This window comes from Scleropages formosus, chromosome 1, assembly GCF_900964775.1.
Source record: "Scleropages formosus chromosome 1, fSclFor1.1, whole genome shotgun sequence".
Classification (NCBI taxonomy): Eukaryota; Metazoa; Chordata; class Actinopteri; order Osteoglossiformes; family Osteoglossidae; genus Scleropages; species Scleropages formosus.
Window position 1 is genome coordinate 26,203,008 of NC_041806.1, and position 20,207 is coordinate 26,223,214.

The following is a 20,207-nucleotide window of genomic DNA, read 5'->3' on the forward strand; positions in this document are numbered from 1 at the left end:
ATAGAATAGAATGTCAAGCAATACAGGTGTTGAAGAAGAATGTGGGTCTAATACCAGCTTGTTGCAGGAGTGTCCTTCTTTCCAGGTGAATGAACCACTGGAGCACTCGCTGCAGGCACTGGACAGGGAGAGCTCACTGCTGCTGCAGCTGCTGTATGAATACACTCCAGCTGGCACTGCCAGGCTCATCTGACTTGGGTACTTCTCCATAGGAAATCCTGCAACCTGCCGCACTTGGGACTCCTGCCAAATTGTAAGGCAAATATGAATGAACATAATATAGCAGCCTAATATAGGAAAGGGCAAGACTTGGTGTCAATGTCCAAGTTTGGGAAACTTTCAAGTTAATTTTCAACTAGCATTTGATTTATAGCTGTGGCAGCTATTAAATGGATTATTTGCAGTATTAGTATTGAATTGATCAATTAAGAAATGAATGGAATGAAAGCCAAACAGACATACAGATAGTCATAACTACATTTACAGACTTGTTCCAATGTTCTCTAGCTTCAAGTGCAGCACCATCAGCTCTTTTTCCGAGCAAGCTGAAGCTACGTTTTTATTCTTGTTACAAAAGAGAAAAAGAGTATTAAGTGCCAAAAATACAGATTATTGTTACATGCAGCAGTAGTGTATTTTCTGAAATAATTATGAGAACATGAGGAAACACCATGCATGCTGTAAAAATCCCTAAACGTTTACAACAAAAAACACATGCAAACGTTAATATACAATAGTTAATAGTGTAATTAGTATTTGCTTATTTCATTTGTCCATTCATTTGGCAGATGCTCAGGGCCATCGATACTCCAGTGTCCTTCGTATAACTGCATTTTGATGGATTGTTGTACTGAAATCACAAGTTTGAGCTCGAGCAGCATTGGCTCATTTCAGATACACATGATTAATGGGGTGCTATAGGTCAGAGCAGGTAAATTAATTTAGAAGCTTGGAGGTTCAGCAAGGGAGAAACTCCTCCTGTGTAGCCTAATGGTAATCCCACCTCTACTCTGCTTTCTTATTTAAGTGTCTCCGTGATGGAACACCATCCATCTTTGTGACAGTGCCAGAGAGCTGCATTTCCCCTCTCTTGCGTTTTCTCTGACACCCTGCACTTGCCTCTGAAGTCATTGTAATGATGCTTTTTCTTTACATTTTTCGGAGCTGGAGATTATGGCAAGCTCAGAAGTTCACAGGAGGCACCTCATTCTGTTATTAATGCAAACAAACCTCTACATTTTAAGGTTATCTCATGCATTAACCTTAAACCTTAATCCTTATTTAATATATTTAAGCAAATAAAGTTTTCAGTGAATTTGCTGTACATTATATGACATGAACTTATTCATTTGCAGGAATAATTTTACTAATGTACAAATTTTAAGTTCTTCTGGCACTAAGTAAAGGAGCATTGAGTGAATATATATACTATTAATACAGGAAAACTTTTAACGGGAATTCAAATGAACTACGTCATCCCAGTACACTGAAGTAACATTAAAAAAAAAAAATCAAAGCAACTTTACACTCTGATCGTATGCCTTTTACTTGTCATTTGCATGATGTTTTATTGAATATGCGTTAATGATAAGCCTTCAGAACTATACACTCACATAATGCTGGAACCTAATAATGCGTACTACGTATTTCTGATAATAGTTGTCATTATTGACCTCAACCTCACAATATGTATGAACCACAGTTCCTTTGCCCTTTTGATTTAAAAGGCTGCATTCATTTTTAAAAAGATAATGCATTATGTATCATTGATGAGGGCTAAGTAATATACTACACTGTCCCCTGTATTCCTTGTGGCAGACCATGAGCCATAATCGATACTCAAAACGGTATTCTAGGAATATGACGAAGATTTATACCACTTTGAGCAAAGTGACACGTCCTGTTCCAGTGACTGAGAACATGGTATTGAATTTCGAAAAAGTAGGCACTGTGAGGTATTCTGATCCTGTGCAAAGATTTTTTTTTTTTTAAATGAGAAATCACAATTGTCATTTCAAAAAAATAGTCTTACGGTACTGTAAAACTAAGGCGACCGAACAAGTTCTTTCCCAAGTAATAAAACAGGAAGACATCCGTATTGTTTTCTCACATGTTGCGATGAATTTAAGCTCCGTGACAGCTGGAAATTCTTACTCCTCTCCGCACTGAGAAACACATCCCCACAAGACAGGTCCATAATCTTTGACTGAAGCTTCTGAAAAAAATTAAGTACAGCAGGTCAGTGTTGCAAGCTAAATGCACCCATGAGAGCTCATGAAAAGGACAGGGGTGACATATTAATAAGTATCCTCCACAAGAATGTCAGCAGCAAATAATATAGCTTCAATAAAAATAAGTCATTCAAATATATTTAAATAATTATACAAAATGTAATATCCAAACATATTATAAACCATGGTCATTTTAACCGAAAAGTTATTTGAAATATAGGAGGATCATGCTCACATTCATATTTAGAATCTCATATAGGTCTCATAAATATACATTGACCGGTAAATGCAACTTGTAATTGAGGTGATTTAAATGTTGTTGGCATTTCCTGTTCAACCGAGTGCAAGCAGATGCATTATTAATTTCAATAAAGTTGTTGAAGCTGGAAGCCATGCATTTATCTGTAAGTGTTTCAGAGAGAAACTGCCAGAGGCCAGTAGAGTGACTTTAAAAAGTGACCCTTTTCCAAACTCTACAGAGCCCATGCAGAGCGAGTCTTTCTACAGCTCGGACTCAAAGTCATTAATGTCATCTGTTAGGAAAAATGAATGTGAATAGAAAATAATTGCGTTGGGGAGCTGGGGAATATGGAGATATTCCTCATTAATAGTCACATACTGTGTGATGATCCACTCTATTCTTTATTTTCCGTGCACTTGGGAAGGACTTAAAAACCAAAAGTATTTCCACAAATTAATCCCAAAGCTAATTACAGCTGGTTTCCCTGTGCGCTTTCCTCACATCCCCTTAACAAATACACTACAATAAAACAACCTGGTTGCCAACTGGGGTAATATTTATACTCATCTAGCAAATGTACGTTTAAGGATTCATATGAATGTGCTTTGAATGATCTTTAAATAACAATGATTTAAGCACAATTTGCCCTTTGATTGGCTGCCATTGCGCTCATTGTGCCGTCTGAATAGCACGCTGTCTGATAGGGACAGCCATTGCCTTTATTCTACAAAGACAAAGTGAATGTCACCTTGAAGCACAGGGCCTGGAGAATCCCATATCCTGTACAACGGCAGCATAATAGAGATACTGTAGCTCTGCAGAGCATACAACACACACATATAACAGAGCAGCTGGAGAACTGTGTGTCGCACACAGCTGCCAAGCTCCCTGGAAGTAATGCAGACCTTTGAAACTGCTCCTCTGGACACTGCTCAAATATTTATTTCCAATAAGCGATCTCGTTAAAGGTAGTTAAGGAACTTTTTGCAGAGTTCGCCAAATGTGTCCCAGTAAATCGGCTGCGGTGTTTGCTCTTGTGTGACACCAAGCATGAACACGTTAGCGCAAAGTGCAGCTGGCAATGTCAAGGGCATCCTATTAATTGAAATAAAAGACAAGGTGAAAGGTTTATCGGTTGTCGATCGTATGCATAGACAGATATAGATTTATAGACACAGGCATGCGACGTTTCCTTCTGCTCATTATTCCGCCGCCAGAATTGCCTTCAGCTGCTGCATCTTGACAGCATTGCTCTGCCACATTTCGTATCGCTTTAAAGAGAATAACTACTTGGGTTGTTCGGGCGAGTGGTGAAGTAATTATATTTTTACTTTTTTCAGTTCAACCTTTTATGTGGGAGCAAAGGTAGGAACTCACAAGTGCTTCATCTAGGTGTTGGGAACTGATTTTCAGTAGGTTTCAGGCTTCAGTCTGATTTCATCGGGTGCGTGTTTGGGGATCAGCCTAGTAGAATTGTATAACTGGAAACATTTACGTTTATGTGTTCGGATCTTTCGTTGTCTTGCACGGTTCGCCCGGATACAGCGGTATTACTGAGGCTTCGCTCTAAGCAAACTAGTTTACAAGAGCACTTTGATGGCAGTTTCGGATTTAATTCTGCAAGACCGCCCTTGGATCCGTGTGTCACGCGGATCAAAAAAAACGTGATGAATAACCCCTTTTCAATCTACCGCGTCTCTCTAACGCCATAACCCATCAGCAAGTTTGAAATATGAACACAGAAACTCATTGCTGTTGAATTCCCAAAAGAGAAGCACAGTTTGTCAAGATGTTTGTGTTTGTAGATGCTCTGAATCTCTGTGACATTCATGTCTGTTTCAAAGGGGAATTAAACTGTCACTTTGCACAAACACACTGATAAATTAAGGCATTTGTTCTGCTATCTTAAACTGCGCTTTTGCAAACCTACTTTTGACACTTCCATAATTACTTTATGTTTAATAATTACAGCAAATAGCTCACCTCTAGCATTCTGAATCATTTTCTCTTTTCATAATTATTTTCCCCTTGAAAGTGCATAAAAAATTGGGTTGCTAGGAATGCATGGTAAACTAGGAATAAAATAATGATATTAATATTAATTAGTGATAAAATGAAGAAAGGGGAATTAACCCGATGACGTTACTTATGAGAGTAATGATGTGTAAATATGACATTTGCATTCTATTGTTTTAGTTTTATTTTTATCATACCAATTTTCTATTTAATATTTCTGAACAAGATGGCATTTATTAAGATAACCTAAGTCTCTCCATTCTGGTTGCTATCAATACTGCTTCTTCAAATCAAGAAAACTAATAAAAGTTCCAGACAATCACTCATAGCCCATACAGCAAATGTGCATAAAAATATTTTCTGCCAAAAGGCTAAAAACAATAGAACATAAAAAAATATGTTTTTTGCAGTTAAAATGCTCTGAAAGACCTGTAATGTTCTGCTGAGTTTTTTTTGTTTTTTTTTTTGTGAAAAATATATCATTAGTTCAAGTATTAAAAGCCACAGCCATATGCTAGCGAATGCTGTTAAAAAAGAAATCTAATGAAAAATGAACACACAGGAAACATTGGCCACAGAGGAGGGTTTATGCACAGCCATGCAGGAACTGGAGAAGTGAGATAAGATTAAATTGCTTGTGTGGAGCCTCTCACACTGCTCACACTGTGGGTCAAGAAGGAGTTTGGGTTACAAGTTGCTTGTCAGTTCCTCCAAAGTATAGGCTGGACAGCTTATACATGAATTTTCAGACTGAAGTTGCAATTTTACTCACAGTTGTGAAAGTGAGTTCATTTAAAATGAGCACCTATAAACCAGGTGTAATATTTCCTGATTATTGTGCTGTGCAGCTCTGTCTAGTCTGACTGAGATTATGTAGAAAATTTTGCATTGGACAAGCAGTTATTCCCAGTGTTGGATGAATGATTTTTCTATACTGGACCTCTAGAAAAATATTAAAATTAACATTTTAATATTAAACTTTACTTAACTTGATTATAGCAATACACACACAGACACTGTCTGAAACCACTTATCCCAAGCAGGGCTGCGGCAAACCAGAGCCCAACCTGGCAACACAGGGGAAACCTTCGGGGGGGTACACCCAGGACGGGAAGCCAGGCCGTTACAAGGCACCCCTAGCAGGACTTGAACCCCAGACCCACCAGGGAGCAGGACCCGGCCAAACCCACTGCGCCACTGTGCCCCCTCTGATATAAACTTTTAAATGAATTAAAATACAGCCATTAAATGTGAATTTAAATTTTAAAAAATTCCCTTCTATATGATCGGAAATCTGGTATATCTTTATGCCCCTCTAAAGATTTTTACCAAATTTGACTGCTGCACCCTAGAGTCATTTCACTCATCTACAGTCTTACCACTTTATACCTCACTCACTCTTTAAAGCCAGGTATTATAAATGCCATTCAGTTTGCACCAATGTTTTTTATACAGGTAGTGCGATTATGTCAGGATGTTCAGGAGACCCTGGGGATTTACTGAGAAGTCCATCCTTTGTGCTCTCTGCGCAGCTGATTTCTTTCAGAGGCCACAGTGTAAACGAAAAGAAAAGCAGAAAAGCCATGTTGACTGGACCTCAATGTTCGCTGCTCTTATGATCACAGCATTGTGGCCATATTACCCTGAAAAGTGGCTCGGCGATGAACTGTAATCTTTGCAGGGGGACGGGGCTGATGGATGGATCCAGCGAGACAAAAGGAAGCAAAACAGTCACTGTCTGTATCTAGGCATGATACGGAAAGAAAGGTCTCGCAGTTCCAACCAATGTTTTCAAGCGATGCAGAGCTGGAGGAAGCATTCGGTCACCATGGAGAACAGCAGTTACTAGGGACACAACAATTTTCTCGTGGGCTGACTGAATGCCAATAGGCATCTTTCATCTCTCCAGGCTCTCAAAACCTAGGATGGAAAGGGCAATTTCTGCAGCGGAGACCATCAGCTTCCAGTTTATTCATTATATGCAGAGAAGACACAAAGTGTATGGTGCACAATGAAATGCTTACTTGCGCAAATTCCTTCCGTATTGCCAAGACGTACAGCGATACTAAAGGTGAACTGTGAAGTAGCGCAGAAGTACAGAAACAATCAAAACAAAACTACGGTAACTCATATTTCTGTGCTGGAAATATAACAAGTTCTTTTTCGTTTAGCAACAGAAAGGGGGTGAAAATACAGTGCAAGAGAAGGAAGAGATATCAGATATCAGATAAGAAAACATATATATAATACAGTATATATATTATTTATACATTTTATTTATATTTACATGTTATTTCCACATGTAAACTGTAAAATGTCCTTCATTGGAAAATAATAAATGTCAGGAATAAATAACACAAATGTATCCATTAGTTCCTTTGAATATAAAGGTACTCCTTAACAGCCCGAAATTAATAATGCAATACACTGCCTCTGTCCTTCTTCCCGTTTAAGTCAAAGAATATCTTTAACAGTATATTGCAGTAGCACGACACGGAATTGCTTTTCACAGTGACAAGTTTTACTGGAAGAGTTAATGCACTAATAGACATGCTGCTCAAAGAGACGCCGATCTTATCAACATCTTATCGTACAGTATTTCACCTCCTCAGCACAGGGATCAGCCATTCAGTCAATAGTGTCACAGGGTCTCTTGCTCGGGATCGGGGGGACCAGTAATGACACCCCGCACTCAGACAGCCTATCAAGCACCGCTTGGGGGTCACGAAGAAAGAGGTCGTTTACTCCGCCCCGCAACACTGACGGCGTTTTGTTTGGACGGATTGTTTCGACACAATAATGATGAAACGAGTGGACTTAGAATTTCCCTTCTTTCCTTTCAATCTGCAAAAATGAGCTAAATATGCGTTTTTAATCCATTCCTGAACAATCAAGGTCTTATCGACAAGTGCACCCAACGTAAAGATATAAAAACGACCGGAATCATGTCAGACAATATTTATCACGACGCTAAAAGCATCGCAGTTCAGTAAAGCTCATGCAGCAGCTATTCCTGGCCTACTGATGATTGGCAATGAGACGAGGAAAGGGGTTACCATATAATGATCAATAAAATTCAGCTACCCTAGAGAATTACCACACACATTCAGAACACTTTATTTAGGAACTTATGAAACAACAAGGTGAATATACTGTGGTAATACATGCATTCCAGCACTATAAACTAGGTCTATTCCAACTTTTAGTATCAGCAGCAGTGCAGTTCTTGGTCATGAATGTTTACAGGATTATTGATTATATAGCAATGAGACTTTAATGCAGACAGCATATTACAACAGAATGTAATAGAAACACCCGGCTTCACATCACTCCTTCGCTGGTAAAACAGTACAGTACATCTGTTTAATGTCCAGGATAAAGGAAGCGACAGAAAACGACGAAGAAGCGACAAACATGATCAAATAACCGTCATAATGAATGCCTACACTGCCACATTCCTGGTATTTGCTCCAGCTGATCTTTCCCTGAAGCATTTGGGTGCTGAATTTTAAGTAACCTCCATTGAGAAATCAGTCACGAGAAAATGGTTTAGAGCAGCGTTAAATAAATTAGTTGAGACCAGAACCCGTGAAAAGGGCATGATGAGGTTTCATTAAAACTAATGACACAACCAGGAATTCATGTATTCGGCTACTTCTGCAGCTTAGGGGAAAAACTATTGTTTTCTTGATTATTTCACACAGCTATTAATAATTCTCTTATTGTTGAACATTACATAAAAGGCTATTAACATACAAAATGCTACATAAATCATTCAAGTTTCAATGACAATTTCAAGGAGACTTTTCTAGAGGCAGCTCCTCCGTGCTCTATATCCAAGGTGTAGAAGTGAAGCCCCCTGCCGGAGAAGTCAATGAACATTGAAAGCATATTCAATCACAGCCGACGTTTAAATGAACACATGAAACGAGCTACAGCATCCCCAATTTGGGCCGTGAACACTTTAAAGCACTCTGCAAAATGCGTAAGTGGCTCGGTGGTGGACTGCTTTCACACGGCCCTCAAAGTCAGTGCTACTGGTACCAGGTACAACATACAGGAATAAGAAGGTGTGAGAATGATCCTGAGTGCACCGTAGCTATGGATTTAGGAGTAGGAGTTCGTGCCCATAGAGGCACTAATGGAAATAAAGCCACCTGCAAAGAGCAAAAATAACGCAGCAAGTCCGCAATGGTCACAAGAGCTGGTCTTTGACAAGCCTCAGTGACCCTGATATTTATCCATCGTCTCTGTGTGTGTTACCGACAACCATTAAACTCTTAAAAAAGAGGCAACGTAAAAAAAAGAAGCACGTGACAATACCCCTTGCAGAACAACGTGACCATTAATCGATTTTTACTCTTGTTCTGTTAATTTTAGCTCTTCTCTGAAACATGTGCTTTATTTTTGCCCTCAGTAGTAAATACCACTGATTCGTTGCGGTATTCCACTTCACTACGCAGTCTTCCAGTGTGTAAATGAAACAAACTCCGTCGAAGGAATAGCTGCCATATTTTAACACATTTTCCAATAGGAGACAACACATTAGAGCTCACTGTGCATTATGGCATATAAAGTTCTTTGAGGCAGCAGCAAGGCAACCTTCGATCTGTCACTGGATGGTCGCTGTAAGTCACTTTCGGACAGTTACGATTCTAATTTCTACTAAAATAGCAACTGAAATAACATTTTAACACATTATACTATAAATAACTATTAACACATTATATGCAGTATGTCATGACGTTATACTAATAACACATACATGCAAAAAGCACACAGAAAGTCCAGTGCACCTCCTGTCCGTGTTAAATTAGGACAATTTATACAAAATGAAGGAGACAGTATGAGTAAGAGTGGAATGCTTCCAATACCATAAATATCATTTCTTCTGAAGTCATCAATGGTATTTTTATAAAAGGGTTTCTGAGCTTTGGTGACTGCCCAGCCTTTGCATGTATACAGTACCTGCATTCATTCGAATTCATCTTCCAGTGGTACTTATGTGCACTAATGCACTGGAGAGCCACTCTGTGTAGGTGCAGAACTAGGTCTGGGGACCCTTAGGCAAATAGCACCTCATTTTATACTATTCTATCCACTGGCATACAGCTTCTATCAGCCCACAGCTGACTGTTGGCTGCCTTAATGCCGCTGATTTTGCGCACCTAAAGCAGTCCCCCAATCTTTCTGACCCCATGTCGTCACCACAGTAAGTCTTCATCTGTCCTACGCGTACGTACCGAAAACGTAGTTAGAGGGAGAATCGGCTGCTTGGTGCGAGCGAACAAAGAGGGGATCGCGGCGCTGGGGTCAGGAGGACAGTTATGGGGAAAACTCTTCCTAAGGTGGCACTTGAGTAAAACCCTTGAGGGAGGTGCCCTTTACAAATGACAGCAGTCACTTGCTAGGGATGTTTTTGCTCTAAAGACCGTTTGGTTTGGAGCAATACATGTATTACGCCGAATCGCAAACACATTTCAAGAGTATTATTCTGGCAGCAGGCTGGTGAAGAGAAGCTGCCAGCTGTTGTGTGGGAAGTGTGCTTGTGCTTGTGCTTGACTCACTTCCCAGAATGCACTCTGTGCAACCTTACCAAACAACAAGCCTGAAGCCACGGTGATGACCCTGCGCTGCAACACGACAGTGGATGAAAGTTAATACTGTATATCCACTGCAGAGATGGCAGGCAAAGGCAAAAAAGAGATCACCAAGGTCATATACATGCATCCATGGGCTTCTGCTTTCATTGTTTCGAAACGCACTTTGGAATTTTATCGAATGATCTTCTTGGTCATATGAAAAAAAAAAAAAATGTTGTATTTTAAAAGGTATTTTACAACATTATTAATAAACTTTGGGGCACCTTGCCAAACAGGTGCAGAGTGGGGGCCCGTTGGAGCTCTGCTCTGCGTGATGTGATCCTACCTCAAGGAGCAGATCGGAGGCGGGTCGAACCCCTTGCTGGAACAGGGTACTTAAGATCCAGTTCTGCTGCTCCAGGTCAAGCACTCGTGTTCGCAGAATCAGACACTCCTCCCTCAGGTCCTGGGTACAAGTGGTGGCAGAGTACGGAAAGGGTGCCATCAGCCACAGCCATCTCTCCAGTTGCCACTTACAAAGGCAATGATATCACTATTTGTGTAGGATGTAAAGAAACTGCTGTGGAGCCTGATGATCTAGCAAAACAGTGAAAAGGACAATAATCGGTGTATATTATTAGGATACATATAACCCATGCTAATGTTCTGATTATGCAAATGTTCTCATTTCACAAAAATGTGAAGTGAGGATGCAAGAAGATGCCGTTTTTTTTTAAATAATTTGTGCAGGTCTATGTGTGTATGATTCACGCATACGAATCTTTCAACGACGGAAAAACCAACCTTTTGTGTGAGGAGTGCTTGAACAATATGACTGGCAACCTTAAAAGGAAAAAAGATGAATGTCCATTCACAGTTTCCGACAAACACAATGACTGCAATGGAAACATCAAGGTAAACCTTTTTCATTCCGAGCAGCGTGAAGAGGCTCCACTCCATTGTGTCATCAGTCCAAGGGCTCTGCTATTGCAATGAAATATATTTCACCTCTTTGAGATGCATGAACCTTTTTGATAATGTCTCTGATGACAGATCAGCTGCAAGACTGCGGTGTCGGCCAGTATTTGCTCTACAGAGCAAATTAGAATATAAAGCTCTCCCAGATGTTTTAATTGCTTTTTGATGTGGTATTGACAAATGCTGCTCCTATGGGAGCCTCAAAGTGAGGTAGTGAATCTCTTGTTTTGCCTGGACGGCTGTTAAATCACAGAACATAATTGACTTTGAGTCACATTACGAGCCATTGATCAGTCATTTATACACTGAGAGTCTGACTGACCCACATGTATTGTTAGTCAAAGGTAATGTAGTAGCTCTGCAACCAAATCTGCTAACGCAGATGTTCTTCAGTGAAATGTACTTATATATAAATATAGAAGAAACTGCCACAGAATTTATTTCGCCCCATAAGTACGAAAACAAGCTTTCCAGACAAGTGATTTTGCAAGGGCTTCATATTGCTGATTTGTGAATAAAGGGAAGGGGGTGCGGTGGCGCAGTGGGTTGGACCACAGTCCTGCTCTCCGGTGGGTCTGGGGTTCGAGTCCCGCTTGGGGTGCCTTGCGACGGACTGGCGTCCCGTCCTGGGTGTGTCCCCTCCCCCTCCGGCCTTACGCCCTGTGTCACCGGGTAGGCTCCGGTTCCCCGTGACCCCGTATGGGACAAGCGGTTCTGAAAATGTGTGTGTGTGTGAATAAAGGGATACAACCAGGAATGAAGTTGATTAAAGGATACAACACAACATGAGGTGATCATCGATGCTTTATAATTTCTTTATAAACAACTATAATGGGCCGCCCAGTGGAGCACCCAATTTTGGACGGGAACGACAAAAACAGAAAATTGTCTTAAAAACAACCCAAGGGTTAATCTGGACAGCATGACGGCAGGATAGGCAGACAAGGAATAGAAAAAGAAATCTGAAAATCAATATGAACTTTTGTCTAGTGCACTGAACTAACACCAGTGTAGCAGAAAGTTCAGGGAGAACTGTACACTGCATGTGGTCAAGCACTGAAAATCATAGAGTCGGTGCAAGAAGGGCCACACTTTGACTGTAAACAGTATTAGATTTTGTGCAGAGCTGCCATACCAATGAAATAGAATCCTTTTTCGATACATTTATTTATTTAGCAGACACTTTCCTCCAAAGCAACTTCCAACGAACTCACACACACACACACACACACACCTTATTCACCAAGGTGACTTACACTGCTACTTACACTATTTACAATGGGTCACTCATCCGTACATCAGTGGAATACACACACTCTCTGTGTCACTCACACACTATGGGGGAACCTGAACAGCATGTCTTTGGACTGTGGGAGGAAACCAGAGCTCCCAGAAGAAACCCACACATACTGAGTGGGGATCAAACCCACATCCTCTTGCACCACCCAGGTGGTGTTAGACAGCAGAGTAAAAACACAAATAATCTATGAGTAACGGTAACAGCAGCTTAAAAAGTGGATTTTCGCATCTGTTTCTTTTCTGCATGTCATTGTTACCTTGTCGTAGGTACAAAGTCAATCGTTAGGAGCCATTTGTAGTGGTCATTGACATCTCTTCTGGCCTGACCACTTGGCAGAGGCACAAATCAAACATTTTACCTTTAACTTTTGCTGTAGAGTTGCAATAAAACAGACATAAAATGTCTGGTACAACAAACAACAAATACTTACTAGATAATGAACAATATAATTTGATAAATTTGGGGGAAGTAAGGTAAAAAAAAAACTTTTCTTGTAATTTTATATACAGCTTTATATTTACTAAATTTGTAAGAAAACTGGTCTTTTAAAATGTGGATCTGAAAATGTGGCACCATAATCTGTGGTACTGAAAGGTGCTTTGTACCGCAAGTGTGAGGAATGTACCTGTTCCTCTGACTCCTCTACCCTGACCTGGTCAGTCTGTATTTCTTCTGGAGACGTTCAGCAGTAGAGAAAGAAAATAGTGATAAAAACTATGCTAAAGTTCAGTTTGGCGGTTCTGAAAGGGAAGACTGCTAAGAGGATGGAGTGAGCGTGCGTGGGCTACCACCTCGTCCAGGCAGCGCTCGTACTGCTCTCTCTGGGCCTCGTTCTCCATCACCAAGGCTGAGTTCTGTGCCTGTGTGCAGAAACAAAACCCACACAGATAAATCAGCGCAAACAAGTAAAGTTACAACAACAAATATGAGAACGGACCATCTTTCTGAGCTGAAAAATGCTCTTTTCATCTTTTATAGGCCTTCTTAACCACAGCATTGCTCTTTACACCACTGAAAAATTCATCTGTCTCTCTCATTTATTCCTGAATTGGATGAGTTACATTATGTTCATTTCCATTAAAGAAAAAATGTATTTACTCATTTTGTGAAATATTACGGTCTTCTCGTGAACCATCCATTGTCAACAACCGCTGGTCCCAAGCAGATCGCAGCGAGCCGGAGCCTATCCGGCAATGCAGGGCACAAGGGACACACCCATGATGGGACGCCAGTCTGCGATAGGGCACCCCAAGCGGTGCTTAAACCCCAGACCCACCACACAACGGGCACTAGCTGAACCTGCCACGCTTCCATACCCCCCCTTTTCTCATCATCAAAAAATTAAATTTTCAACTTAGTCATCAGCTGAGGTTGGTGCCTTTATGCTCATTCCATTTTGTATGGTAAAACACACCATTTGCGGCCAACATCTTGATCACCTCAGCATGTCTTGTTCCTGTACACTGTTCTGGAGCACCTTCCCTTTGCCCTTCTACATACACTATGCACACAGTATTATCCATGATGCCACATCCAGCAATCACAGTGACGAGGGGAAGATTTTACCACCATTTTCAATATGAATAGAGGTGAAATTAAAAACTAAGAAGCAAACAATTGAACAAACCACTTACACGTTTGTAAAGGGGGGGCATGACTGCGTAGCAAAGTGCATGTTTAACCCTCAGCTGCAGTTACCGATGAATGGGCCTCAGCAATAGTGGGAAAAAAATACACTCCTCTCAAATGATCTTAATAAAGACATCCTGTTCTTGTCTCGATTCGTTTTTTGCCCCAGTAATACTTTTGTCAGTTCTGTTAATCTGCCCCCAATTTGAAAGTTTTGCTTTTTTATATACATGATTTTGTATTATATATTTTTTCTTCTATTTTTTCTAACCAAAAGAACGAAAAAGGTTATTTTTTTCATTATTTTCGGACCATATTAGATTTGCCATAATTTTATTCTTGACTTAGTTCTATGCACTGAGACGAATATTGTTCAATCGTCCTGATGCACGTTTTCATTTTACTGTCCAGATGATGTGTTTGTGTCATCTTTGTCTCGCCTCCACTTTTTTTTATTGTTATTTTATGTGGTTGATCCATTGATGATGACATCATTTCCAATTTTATGACTCCAGATCTGAGTATATGTCAAGGGTTTCACAATACTATAGATGGGTATGCCGATGAAGACATCCCTCAGAAACACATCCATCCCAAAATATTTCAGTAGACTTGCATGTGTTCTTCTTTCTTTTCTTTAGTGGGCTTGAGCAATATAAATATAAACATTTAGGATCCAGAAATGCTTGAAGTATCAATGTTTGTAAAAAGGCCTTTATGGTCTATTAAATGCCTGCCATAGTGTTTGTGACACAGTGTCTGGATGCAAAATTAATGAAAGACTGTAATGCTGCAGGAAAGGCAATGTCATGGGTACACATTGTAATGGACAGTATCATTTTCTTTCGGGAGACTAATGAGTTTTCTAAGTGACAGCTGCGATAAAACAGGGATGAATGATCAAGTACAAAGGCACTGAAAAGCACAGATACAAAGTGTACATTGTAAATATTTCTAAAAGACATCTTGTGTCATACAGTTAACATATTTGTACACATAATGTCATAATGTTTGTTGTGTGCAACAAAATGCAAAATATAATGGTACAACGGGATTCTACAGTTTTCATAGCCACATCAGGAATATTTGGCAATGCATTACAATAGTTTTCAAGTTATACAAATAAACATTTGAAGATCTAGAAATGTTCGTCCATCCACGTTCACCCGTTCACACAGTATGGGCAATTTCGCATCACCAGTCCACCCGAAATGCATGACTTTGGAGGAAACCCATACAGACATGTGCAGAACATGCAAACCGCATGCAGACTAAGGCGCATTTAGGTTTTTAGGTTTAGGTTTATAGTTTTAAGGTTCAACGGATACGATGAGCACTTTTAACCAGCCTGTGGGGTGATACCTTGTCCTATCGCTATTTTTCATGTCATATACGGATACAGCCTTTGGTAACTCTGCTCTATCCCCAACGATCAAAAATCGATATCTCTGGCCTTCTTATATTTTATATCATGTTCACTGAAACTGAATATGTTTAGATGAAAAATCTATAATAGCAGATAAGGATATGCCTTTGCAACGTGAAGGTTGAGAGTACAAGTCCTGCTCCCTGTAACTTTACTGTTTTGAGCACCCTTCCATACTATAATTAAAATGCTTTGATATTTAAATCTCAAAAATGTCTGGTAAGCAAAAAAACAGCAATATTAATAATTTGTTAACAGGTGGGTGTAACAGTAACTGGTCGTTGCATAAGTAATTCATTTTTCAAGACAGTAAGCAGATCTCAAGGCTTTCCAGCCGCGGATGTACCGGTATGCGAACATTTGGATGCCGTAATACTTACAATGAATTTTGCGACTGAAAAGGTCAGGTGTCAATCTGAAGCCAAATCATCCAGCAAGCATCTTAAAAGTTTCAGGATTAAAGGTCAAGGAGATTCGAGTTATGATGCTGAACTTCAAGGCACAGGCAGCATTTCAGCAAATGGGTTGACTTGAGAATTTCCTCGTTATTGGAAAAGCTATGACTTCGTCTACCTGATACACGTCCGTTTTGATTGGTAAAAACGAGCGTTCTCTTTTTTTTTCTCAGTTTACTGGGTCATGTTCACAGGACAATGATAATAATAATTACGACTCAACTTCATTTATTTAATTTAAATGCTAAACACGAACATCAGATTTGTTTCTGTCAGGATAATGTCTTCAGCTAAACAATTAAAAGAGCCGAACAAACAAAACCGATTACACTACGTCACTCAAGAACTGACCTCTCCTGATCTATTGTATTGAGCTCAGATGATTGGAAGAGCCAGAAAAATAAGGAATACTGTTATTGTTTATATGAAATGTACCATTTATTATTGTTTTATTTGCCTGATGATTTTCTCCAAACCAACAAACAAAAATGTGTCCATTTATTCAAGTGGGTCATTAGTACTAAGTATCAAAGGCACTAAAGCAGGAGGTTGAATTCAAACTTCTATCCTTCAAGTCCAAGGTAGAAGCTCTAATCACTACACTATTTGCTGCCCAGAAAGAAAAAACATATATATTTTGACTGTTTCTCACAAAGTATGACAGACTTTTGAGATGACCTTCTGACCATTGTGTCACTTCCAATGCATTGCTTTTTCACGTTGGTTACAATCTTCTCTCTAAATGATGTTCTGCTTCGTCAGATATGTCTCTGGTGTTAGAAGTGACCAAACTAGATCCCGAAACTCAGAACATGTCATGTTCATTGTAGAATTCATTTCATTCTATTTAATCAAACTCTGGATGTTTCAATACTGAGCTCAGATTGTTTAACTTCACCTATACAGTATATCAGATCACTAAAGAAAAAATGTATTTTTGATACTTTTACAACAGGCATTAACAGCATAGTTTAGAAAAGCCTAGTTTAGCTATTCCCCATTTGTTCTTCAGCTTTAATGAGCTGATCGCTCCTTTTTACCCACTACCCATCACTCTACTTTAGCCCAGGATCTCTGAGGAAAATAAATGGTAAAATGTTTGTTTTGTTAAACTTATTTCTTGATAAGTTTTATCGTAGCATCCTGGAGTCATTGCATCTGTGCAGTTTTAGCTGCATTCACACAGAGACCGTTCAGAAGGGGTGTAATTATATACATCCCAACGGCAGATTATAAAGCATATGAACGGTCCATGGACCCTGGGTTAAGACCCCCTGCTCTGCATGTTGAAAGCAGCACTGAGGGAAGCAATCTGAAATTAGAAATGGGATTAAAAAAAGAACAAATATTGCAATTTTTCTTACCTCCAGAACCTGGAGTCGCTCCTGGAGGTGCTTGGCCTTATCAACATCTTCCTCCACTAGGCTGCCGTCACTGGATGACTCAAGAGTGTTTGTCATCTGGCTCTTCCCCTTCAGGATGACCTGCTGTTCCCACACATCCTCTGAGAGTTTGTTCTGAAAGGTGTCAGGCCAAGAGGAGTGATGGGTTCAGGAGGACAGCAAATACAGCATAACACAGTAAAAACAATTATAATTCCCCTCTTGTTTTTCTGCCCTCTGGCATGATCTTAAGTGCTGATTGCACATCTCGGTGATGGAGAGTACCTGCACAGCTCGCCTCACAGAAAACGCCAATGCAATATATAGTTCTATCTTGGAAAGCCTTAGTCCGAAGCCTTAGTCCTTAGCAAAGGGGAATCTAAAATCAATCACTTTATTGCACACTGACTGAAAAAAAAAGCCAAAAGACCAAAGAGAGAAAATACATATATGATGATACATACAAGAATGAATGCACACATTTATTCGGTATATACAGCGCACACATACTTGCATACATTTTACATGGGTCATTTTTGAGTTATCAACAAAGAACTATCAGTAAAGGCTCTTTTTACAGGAAAAACCTGCTGCATGATGCATCTGCTCTGTTCTTGTGGCTGTCTGTGCCCCACTATACATATGCATATAAACATACATGAAAAATTTATAGTCAATCAAAACCTAGAAATACCCCCTTAAAATAGCAAAGGGAGGGTCGGAAAGATATGCACCACACAAATGAACACAACGATGCTGGATTTTATATGGACACAAGAGGAAACTATAAGTCATTATGTAAAAGCTTAAAAAAACTTTTAAAACTTTCCATCTTACCACTAATTGGCCAGCTTCATAATTAGATTAACAATGATATTTAACTGGATTTCTTAACTGATGTCACTGTACCATTGGAAAGGTATATACTGGTGTGAAGAGGGAATGAAAGATAGTTAAAGGGTAACATGCCTTCCAAGGGCTCTAATTCATTTGTGAGCTGAGATAGTTACTGTATCTCGGGTTTGGTGCCTCTCTCCCTTTTTTGCTCCTATGGAGTGTTACAGCTCCGTCGCATTTTTCACTCAATTATTTGTTTGGAAGTTAAGTCTGATGCCGTCTTCTCGATAAGGAGGCGTTGCCCACTAGCAGCGATGATGGATGAGGCCATCTGTATGTGGCAATTTTCCATACATTTCACACTTTAACTAGATGAGGTTTCAAACAGATGTATCATTTATTTTACCTTACCTTGTCTTACTTTAAAACAAAAATTTTTCCATTATGACATTGGTATATTCTTTCTAATTTCCCCTGTTGGGTATAAACATGAACATTTTCAAAGTCATATAATTTATATACCCAAATATTTTTAAATGTTATTTTCCTTATTGTTCTCCATTATTTCATAGCCGTGGGGGTGCGGTGGCGCAGTGGGTTGAACCACAGTCCTACTCTCCAGTGGGTCTGGGGTTCGAATCCCGCTTGGGGTGCCTTGCGGCGGACTGGAGTCCCGTCCTGGGTGTGTCCCCTCCCCCTCCGGCCTTACGCCCTGAGTTGCCGGGTTAGGCTCCGGTTCCCCGTGACCCCGTATGGGACAAGCGGTTCTGAAAATGTGTGTGTGTGTGTATTTCATAGCCTGTGGCACCACAGCTCATGAATCTATTTTTTGCACTCTATACCGATAGATTTCTGCAAAAGCAATATGGACAGGCGTTATCATAAGTACTGTGTTGAGTCTGCATGTTCTCCCCATGTCTGTGTGGGTTTCCTCTGGGTGCTCTGGTTTCCTCCCACAGTCCAAAGACATGCTGTTCAGGTTCACCCATAGTGTGTGAGTGACACAGAGAGAGTGTGTTTCACTTATGTATGGATAAGTGACTCTGTGTAAGCAGTGTATCTAGCAGTGTAAATCACCTTGGTGAAGAAGGTGTGTGGGCTGATAACACTACATAGAGTTCATCAGAAGTCCCTTTGGAGAAAAGCGTCTGCTAAATAAATAAATAAATGTAAATATACAATAAGAATTTGCATCTAAAGCTAATGTTATGTAACCCTTGAAAGACACAACTCCGGTAAATTCCTGCATGAAAATGAATACTATAATATGTAAAAAAAAAGGTCATGAAAGCATGCATGATAGACATGTGTCCAATTATGATCATTTCCAGGGAAAAAAACGTGTCAAAGCAAAGGCAATATGTGGACAAATGTGATGCGGTGGTGAAGGACCCACAAAAGTGTGCGGCAGAGCACAATACAAAACAACGCTTTGCACAACTGTTTCATAGCAATACGCGGTAACCAAGTGTGTGTGAAAAAAGAAATGCTGTGTACAAATGGTTTACACTACATGGCAGCATTTACAACCTTGTACAAGTCTAATGTAGTGTAACAATGTTATAGAGGTATAATTGGCAATAATATATTTGGAAACAATAAAGTGCAAAATTCATAGCTGGACATTTATTGTATGCCTGGGTATATGTGAACAGTGGTGACTAAATTTACAGTTCTCTAGACCAGCAGATTACAGATTTAAATCACACTTTAACAATCTCCTCAGTGTTTTTTTTTTTTTTATTTTTTTATAAAACCTCCATTTAAGGAATTATTTGACACTAAATCTCCTTCACCATTTGGTTGTGCTGTCTCTGGGTAGCATCATCCAAGCCAGTAGCTGCCCTAAATCACCAACTCATATTTGCGCTGATTAAACAGACAGTAGGAATTTAGTGGCTCATTTGCAGGGTTAATACCACAATATGAGCCCTTTATTCACTGTTACAGTTAAGCAAGTTACGTGAATTTGTTAGTTGCACTTCATATTCTCCCCTTCATCCTTATTTGCATAATATGACAAGCAAAATGCAGAAGTGATGCATTATTTCTTTATAGAATGCTGAGGTCCAAAATTATTTCTGAAAGGAGAAAAGGAGGTGGAGACTGGGGAATGTTCCTGATAGGGTT

General features: G+C 39.8%; 1 protein-coding gene across 2 annotated transcripts in view; it reads right to left on the reverse strand.

The window, feature by feature from the left end:
* The window catches only part of LOC108922313 (nck-associated protein 5-like), a 64,624-nt gene that overhangs the window by 19,559 nt on the left and 24,858 nt on the right, over nucleotides 1-20,207 (reverse strand). For both annotated transcript variants that reach the window (XM_018732372.2, XM_018732373.2), the window contains 6 exons: nucleotides 17,223-17,375; nucleotides 13,140-13,208; nucleotides 10,875-10,913; nucleotides 10,417-10,536; nucleotides 2,111-2,215; nucleotides 55-243 (listed from right to left, as the gene is read on the reverse strand). In XM_018732372.2, coding sequence (XP_018587888.2) covers nucleotides 55-243; nucleotides 2,111-2,215; nucleotides 10,417-10,536; nucleotides 10,875-10,913; nucleotides 13,140-13,208; nucleotides 17,223-17,375 — 675 coding nt within the window. The remainder of the gene's footprint in view (nucleotides 1-54; nucleotides 244-2,110; nucleotides 2,216-10,416; nucleotides 10,537-10,874; nucleotides 10,914-13,139; nucleotides 13,209-17,222; nucleotides 17,376-20,207) is intronic.